Below are 8426 nucleotides of genomic sequence, written 5' to 3'. Positions count from 1 at the left end.
AAAAAGAAAGAATCCCATTTACAACACATTAAATGCAAAAGTCAGTGCAAAAATAATTGGAGCAGTTTTGCAGTGTTGAGATTTGCTGTGTGTTATTAGGATAACTTCTTAAATAAATATAGTTAAGTCATGTATCATTTTAATATGTTTCCTACCCTTTGTGATTTTGGCTAATGGCTTTCTGTTTATTTTATATTTATTTTATACTATGGAAATGATGTTACAGAAAGAACAAATTAAAGTTCTACTCTTATTTGAGTTTAAAATTGGTCATAAAGCAATAAAGGAACTTGCTACATCAAAATGTATTTGACTCAGGAGCTGCTGATGAATGTGCAGTGCAATGGGGGTTCATTTAGGTAGTTTTGCAGAGTGGATGAAAAACTTCATTATCGGGAACCAATGTCCCGTCATCAGGCATTCACAATGACCAAGTGAGAGCACTTTTCAAACCTGATACTCTTACAACTATCAGAGAAGTAGCCAAAGAACTCAAAGGTGACCACATAAAGCAAACTGAAAAGGTAGAACGATTCAATGGGTGCCTATGAACTGACTGAAAAAAAAATTATCATTTTTGAACTGTTATTCTCTCTTAGTTCTATTCATTATGAATGATTTCTTGATGAGATATAGCATGTAACAAAAAGTAGATTGTGCCTGGCAGTGGTGGTGCACACCTTTAATCCCAGCACTTGGGAAGCAGAGACAGGTGGATTTCTGAGTTTGAGGCCAGCCTGGTCTACAGAGTGAGTTCCAGGACAGCCAGGGCTACACAGAGAAACCCTGTCTCGAAAAACAAAAACAAACAAACAAAAAACCAAAAAAAACAAACAAAAAAAACAAAAAAAAAGTAGATTGCATAAAACAAGAAGGTCCCAAGCTTTTTCCAATGCCAAACTTGCATAAAAAGAGTCATGGTCAGTTGGGTTATCTACAGCAGGACTGATGTATTACAGTTTCCTCAGTCCTAGTGAAACCATGTCTGAGAAATATACTCATAAATTTATGGCATGAACCATGACTACAGCAGCTACAGTAGTGTTGTTCCAATGGAATAGGCTCAGTACTTCCCTTTGATGCCCCACAATCCCTAACTGCATATGGCTCAATCACTGCTTCAGAGGATGAAGATATGGGCTAGAAAGTTCTGTCTCATCCACTGTATTACCCAGATTTCTGCTAACAAATTAAAACCTCTTCAAACCTATCCATGGTTTTTCACAGAGAAAACCTCCTACAAAGCACAAATTTTATGTCGCAAGAATAAACAAAATTTTATTTATTATAAGCAACAGTGTTTAATGGTTCCTAGTTTGACTAATAAAGATATATTTTCTTTAGTTATAATAACCAAAAGTTCACAATCTGCAAGCATAATTCCTTTTTTATCAACTTAACTGTAAATTGGAAAAGAACAGAGGCCCTGGTGTCATTAAGATTAAATGAAGATATTGTTAGTTCCTTTACTTTTGATGAATTGCTTATTCATTTTCCAGTGATGGAGGCTGGCTCTATAAAGCCTCTTGGACTCTGCAGGTATGTGGACTCTAACATATTAGCATAGATACAGCAGGAGTCAATGAGGCATGCAAAATATCAGGTCCCTTTCTATACCCACTGGCTCAGAATCTAAGTTTTAGTAAGATTCTCAGATAAGGTTGTCTGTATACTAAAGTTTAAGAAGGCCTAGGCTGAGGATTATGAGGAATTGGTGCCAGCACCTCTTGGTAACTGGGCAATCCTAAATTAGGATTAGTTAGCTCATCCCCACTCTTTAATCTGTGGTAATATTTCCTGTACTCCTTTGCATTGCATAATTTGTCACTTATGAATTCATCATTAATTTTTTCCCACTTTCAGCCTTCAAGTATGCACAGTGTGACATATCTGGTCAAATAGACTTCAGTTAACATTTTATGTTCCTAGAACCTGGTGTGTATATAGTATATATGCTTAAGGAAATTACTCATGGGAACATGTTCATCCTATAAAGTAAACTCCTTGAAGATCCTTCCTTTCTGTGGACTACTGGGCCATGGGAAGAAATTATGCATTGTGGGGAGCTGAGGAAGTTATGAGTATGTTAGATCCTGAGTGGGTACTGACATGAGTCAACTGGGTCAAGGATCAAAGCCACCAACCCAATCGAAGTTGGCAAAGCCTTCCTCCTATGTGAGGCTTAGGGGGATGGCACTATTTTATTATACTATAAACATCTGCCTTCAAAGAGATTCTTCTCCATGTTATAAATTTTCCCAAGATGGAGACTGTCCCACTGCTTTTGTTTTTCATATCTGTGACCTTGCACAACACAGAAATGTTTGTATTAAAAGCATTATGCCTCTGGTGGTTTGGTCCCCATAGACTCATGTAGTTAAATACTTGATGCATAGGAAGTGGCAGTATTAGGAAGTATGGCCTTGTTGGAGTGGGTGTGGCCTTGTTGGAGTAGGTGTGGCCTTGTTGGAGTAGGTGTGGCCTTGTTGGAGTAGGTGTGGCCTTGTTGGAGTAGGTGTGGCCTTGTTGGAGGAAGCATGCCATTGTGGGGGCAGGATTTGAGATTTCCTATGCTCAAGCTCTGCCAAGCATAGAATTGTAGGCTCCTCCTGGCTAATTTTGGATTAAGATATAGAACTCTCAGCTCCTCCAGCACCATGTCAGTCTGCACATTGTGATGCTTACTGCCATGATGATAATGGACTAAATCTCTGAAACTGGAAAACAGCTCCAATTAAATGTGGGTTGCCTTGGTCATGATGTCTCTTAAAAATGGAAATCCTAACTAAGAGACAAAAAATTGGTACTAGGAGTTGGGTATTGCTGTGATAGACCTAGGTGTGCTCTTGTTTGGAGGAATGTGTATTTTGGGATTGTGGATTAGAATAGCAGTGGAAAGCTTTAAGTAGGGCTTTAATGATCATACTATTAGAAACATGAAAGACAGTGGTGCTGAGGGTGATTTGAGCTGTGAGGATCTAGTTAAAGATGTTTCAGAGAAACATAATTTTAGTATATCACCTAGAGATCATTCCTGTGATACTTGGTGAAGAATGTGGCTGCTTTTTGGCCCTTGTCTGAAGTTTTTCTGAAATATAATGGGTATGCTTATAAAGATCTATAATGAAAAGGAGGCCTTTAGTCCTAGCACTCAGGAGACAGGGGCATGTACATCTCTGAATTCAAAGTTAGTTTAAAGAGTAAATTCCAGAACAGCCAAGCTTAGGTAGTAAATGAAACCATTGAAACTAGAAAACTGGTAAAGACATAATTGGTCAAGGGGGCCATGTTCTAGTCCCACCAAGCAGCAGAGCTTGATAGCTTTGACAGAACCAAGTGGTTCTGGCTTTAGAATCAAGGATATAATTTTTCTCTGAGACTAAGAAAAGCTTCTGAGGCTAGTAATATACCAGGGGTGTCCCAACATGGAGGTCCAGAGAGGCCATTGTGTGAAGCTGTGAAGATGAAACCTGGATTGCTTGGAAGACCCCAAAGATGTTGGAGATTCCAGAGCCATGGGATACCCATCATGGAAAGCTGCTAATAGGGAGTGGAAAATGCCCAAGAGAAAGAAGTATATTTCAGTCAACAAAACTGAAGTGAGTTGAAGATTTGAAGAGTATTGTGACATTAGATGCAGAGTTTAGAGTTTGCCCAGCTTAGTCTTTCTTTTGTACAGCATCTCCCCAATATGCTCTCTTCCCTACATTTTGGAAAGATAATGCATATCCTGTGCAATAATATGTTGGGAGTATGGGATTGACTTTTTGATTTTGATTTTATAGAAGATTACTTTGAGAGATTGCATGAATCTTAGAAGAGTCTTTAAACTTTAGACTTTTTAACATTGTTGAGACTGTGATAGACTGGGGACTTTTAGGTTAAACTAAATGCATTTTACATTATGTTATGGCTACAAGCCTATGGCACCAGGGAGTGGAATGTGTTGGTTTGAAATGTTTGGCCCCTATAGACTTGTTTGTTTGAGTGCTTGGGACATGGGGAGTGGAAGTATTAGGAGGTGTGACCTTGTTGGAGTTGGTGTGGCCTTGCTGAAGGAAGTATGTCACTGTGGAATGAGCTTTGAGGTCTCCTATGCTCAAGCTCTGCCCAGCATGGAATTGCAGTTTATCCCTGGCTGCCTTTAGATTAAGATGTAGAACTCTCAGCCCTTATTCAGTACCTTGAATGACCAAGTACTGACATACTTTCCACAATGATGATAATCTACTAAACCTCTGAAACTGTAAGCTAGTCCTAATTAAACGTTTTTCTTTAAAAGAGTTGCCTTGACCATAGTGTCTCTTCAAAGCAATCCCTAACTAAGAAAATGTCCATTCAGTATATAAAGAAAATATGGGCCAGAGATATATGCTGAAATTTGCTCAATTAAAATAATCATGAGCATTTCCACTGAGCTCATAGAACTTACAAAGCCAGTTCTCCAACATAAAAACTAACCAAATGCATATGTTTGTGTGGAGGACTGCTTCTCTTCTTTGAACTATGATATCCACGTTTTGGTGGAGGAGTCAAATAGGATTTTCAAAATAGAAGTAAGTTCTGGACTCACAGGTACTTTCTATAACCTTGGGAAATTTCTACATTTGATTCTATTTGGTGAAAATTCCTTTTTTCTTCTTAAAATTAAAGCTCCCTTTTTTTGTTACTGACATGAAGAAGAGTTTGTTCTAATGAGAAATGTGTGGTGGTCAGAGAGCATAGCATATTCTATCGCATTCCTTCCTCTGACTTCCTTTTGCATATGTCTAGTTAAGTTAGAGGGTATTTCTTTCTCATTTTGTGTCTGTGAGTTTCATGGGTAAGAATCTGAGAGAACTTTCTTCTGAAAGGCCTTCTAAGAGTATCACAGCCATTAGCAAAGTGCATTCAATCTGAAGAAGAACAAGAATATTGTGATGTGCCTAATTTAACATGTCTTAGTAATTCCCTGACTTTGTGTTTCATCCAGGTTGGACTAAGAGGCATTGGAGAGATATACAAGATCAGAATAGGACATGATGGAACTGGTGGCCAGCCAGAGTGGAGCTTACAGAGGGTAATGTCTTTCCATTGTGCTTCATACTTAAGGTTGATAAAAAGAGCAAGCAGGTCACATAAAGTGTAGGCATTGAAAATACTGTTCAAATTGTCCTAAGTAATATAAACAAAAAATTGTGGACACACACCCTTAGTGCTTCACTATGGTGAATTATATTTTAGCAATATTTTTATAGTAATATTTTTAAAAGTAACTTCTATTAATGGGTCAAAACCTGAAGAATATAGCAAAATGTAAGAATCAAAGGGCATCTTTATAATTTGATATCTATGACTACCTCTTTAGTTCATGGTCTTTGCAACGTTTTTTGTGAATCTCTTACATGTATGCTTGTGTCTTCATCCTCTCTCTAAAAATACATCTAATAGATTCCACTTGTATATGAAATATAAATATGTGTAAAAGATATATTAGTAAAATATATATTATATAATATATACATAGCATAATAATATGAATAAATATATTAGTATAAATGTACTTAAACAAATGTACATATTTTATATTTTTAATAAAATCAAGTTATATTATAGATACATTGGATAGCCCATTTATTTATGCTTGTAGTTAATTGCATCAATAATATATGCAGAATGCTTGCCATATGTCAGCTGCCTTATCGGTGCTATTGTATGTTTACTTAGCATTAATCCTTGATTTGACTACTGTTGATGTTCCTATTTTACAGATGAGAAAGCTGATGCACAATGAAGCTAAATAATTTTGCTACAATCATTTAGTAAATAGTTATCTTGATATTGGTCTCTGGAAATACTAAAGCATTTCCATTAGGCCATTGATTTTAAAAATAGTAGTTAAATCCTTAGTGGTCCTTATATTTCTGAATGTAAGCAGTAGATTATACTGAAATAAAATAGTCTAGTTGAATTGTGAATATTCTCTGCTTTAAAACTACATCTGTCAATGATTTCTTTATAGTGTGTGATGTTACTAAAATATTTGAGATTAGATATTTGGATACCACTGGTAAAATATGGCAATATTTGTCCATTTCAAGTATTTCAAAATCTTATCTGAGATCTTTGTTATTGTATATTTGGTTGTATAATTAAGGTAAGTAAGAAACTTAATTTTGCTGAGATTTGATAAATTTATGTGTAAGTTATACTCATTACTATTGAATGTCTGTGTGTATGAGAGAGGGGGGGATGTCTTTGTGGATGTACATATCTCCATGTGTAGGTGTGAGAAGTTAATTTTGTACTAGATCTTTCTCATTAGCTTTATGTAGTTCCAGTGATACAATTTGCGTTCTCAGGATTGACCAGTAAGTGTGTCTCAGAACCCCTGAATCATGCTTAGCATATATCCAATTCAAAAAAGTCCAGATTTATAGCATAAGAACAAATAAGTACATTATGGTTAGTTGGTTCAGAAGTCTTTTGAACAACTGTCACAGCCCTGTGCTGTGTTTGATACCTTGGAGAATGGTAGGAAATTATCAGCTTTGAGAGAATTCAACAGAGAGGTACAGTGAACTTCTCAGAAGATACAAAACTCATGGGGTCTTCAAATTTATAAACATTGCAGTAATGAAAGCAATCTCCACTTACTAACCTTGTGCCCATCTGCTTCTTTACTCTTTGTTATGATGTGTGTTTTGTCATTTACTGTTTTAGAACTTTAGTCATGTGAATATCTTACTTATTGTAATAGTCCCCTCCATCAAGTGTTAGATCCACTGGTGCTTCTAACTTGAACCATTCATTATTGTTAGGGTTGCCAAATAGTGATTTTCTGACTATGATTTTACTTCTATATTTCCTGTTATTCTTCTATGAAGCAGAACTTTCTCTTTCCCTTGATTAAGCATTGTATTTATTAATGTAAACAGCTTTCCATATCTGTGGACTCTGTCTCTACGTATTCAGCCATATGTGAAAAATACTTGGAAAATGAAAGTGTCTTTAGTGAAAATTCCAGCCTTCTTTGATAATTATTTCCTAAACTATCTAACAACTAGCTATGCTGCATTGGTTATTATAAATAATTTATAGATTATTTAAGCTATTTATGAGAGTATAGCAGGACTTTATGCAAAAAATATTTATTATATGGACTTAAGCATTCTTTAGTATTGATGTTAATGGGGTCCTTGAACCAATCTCTGACATATCAACAGGTACCTACACCAGCAAAATCTTACTTCAATAGGCTTACTTTGTTCTGATCATGTCTTATTTTGATGCTAAAATAATTCTTGACCCTTTAAGCTTCTATACCCTTTTGACATGTTGGTAAGCAGTTTAAGAGGGCTTATTTACTTTCTCAGGTAAAAAGATGAAGTCTTGGAATCAGCTCTATTTTCAAAAAACCCTAGCAAAGAAGGGTATTAAGATTAAAAAATATTTAAAGAGACACTCTGAGAAGTTATTTTCCACTAATGTCCAAGGCCAAAGGATGCTTTCTCAATGTGACGTCTGAATGTGCTTATGCTCCACAGGAAATGTTTCCATGGTGAACTCCTCTGTATAATACTACTGAACATTTTATTCCTAATTTGCATCAGGCAAGGTATAAAGTAAACATAATAAAGCCTCTGTTGCCACTAAAGTCATTTGTTTACCAGTGGCTTTAAAACTTAATTTGCCACCAGCCAGGAGGCACAGGCCTCAGAATCGGCAGGGCAGCAGGCACAGGACCCTTTCTACCTCCCTCTTTACCTAGAAGGAGGTTCTGCATATCCACAGCCCTCTCTGCCCCTTCCCAGAAAGCAGAGAGCTTGCCTTCAGGGAGTACTCCAACCCAGACACTCAGGGGAGATCTCTATTTTCTCTCTGGTGACCTCCTAAGGTGGGACCAGCTAGGAGGCACAGGCCTCAGAACCATCAGGGAGCCAGCACAGGATCCTTTCTACCTCCCTCTTCACCTAGGAGAAGGAGGGACCAGCCAGGAGGTACTGGCCTCAGAAGTTCAGGGCAGCCAGTGCAGGATCCTTTCTACCTCCTTCTTCACCTAGGAGGAGGTTCTGCAGATCCACAACCCTCTCTGCCCCTTCCCTGAAAGTGGAGAGTCTGTCTCCAGGGTTTGTTCTGATGCCAGGACTCAGGAGGAACAATTGATCCACAGGCTACTGCACACAGGTCTTACCTGAGGAAAGCTGATCTCCCAGAAGTGCCAACATAGGCTTACAGACCTGCAGGAAGAACAAGCTCCAGCCAGAGACAGCAAGAATATATAACACCAGAGATCAACAGATGGTGAAAGGCAAATGCAAGAATCTTACCAACAGAAACCAAGACTACTTGGCTTCATCAGAAACTAGTACTCCCACCACAAGTCCTGGATATCCCAAAACACCAGAAAAGCAAGATTTGGATCTAAAATCATATCTCATGATGGT

The 8426-nt window shown here is 37.4% G+C and overlaps 1 protein-coding gene across 1 annotated transcript in view; it reads left to right on the top strand.

Annotated features, from left to right (window-relative positions):
* Rp1 (RP1 axonemal microtubule associated) overlaps positions 1-8426 on the top strand; it is a 247560-nt gene that overhangs the window by 207183 nt on the left and 31951 nt on the right. Inside the window, exon 18 of the mRNA XM_031366740.1 lies at positions 4973-5059. Coding sequence (XP_031222600.1) covers positions 4973-5059 — 87 coding nt within the window. The remainder of the gene's footprint in view (positions 1-4972; positions 5060-8426) is intronic.

This window comes from Mastomys coucha, unplaced genomic scaffold, assembly GCF_008632895.1.
Source record: "Mastomys coucha isolate ucsf_1 unplaced genomic scaffold, UCSF_Mcou_1 pScaffold14, whole genome shotgun sequence".
NCBI classification, from domain to species: domain Eukaryota; kingdom Metazoa; phylum Chordata; class Mammalia; order Rodentia; family Muridae; genus Mastomys; species Mastomys coucha.
Note: the sequence above shows the minus strand (reverse complement) of the source record. Positions and strands in the feature narration are given on the sequence as shown.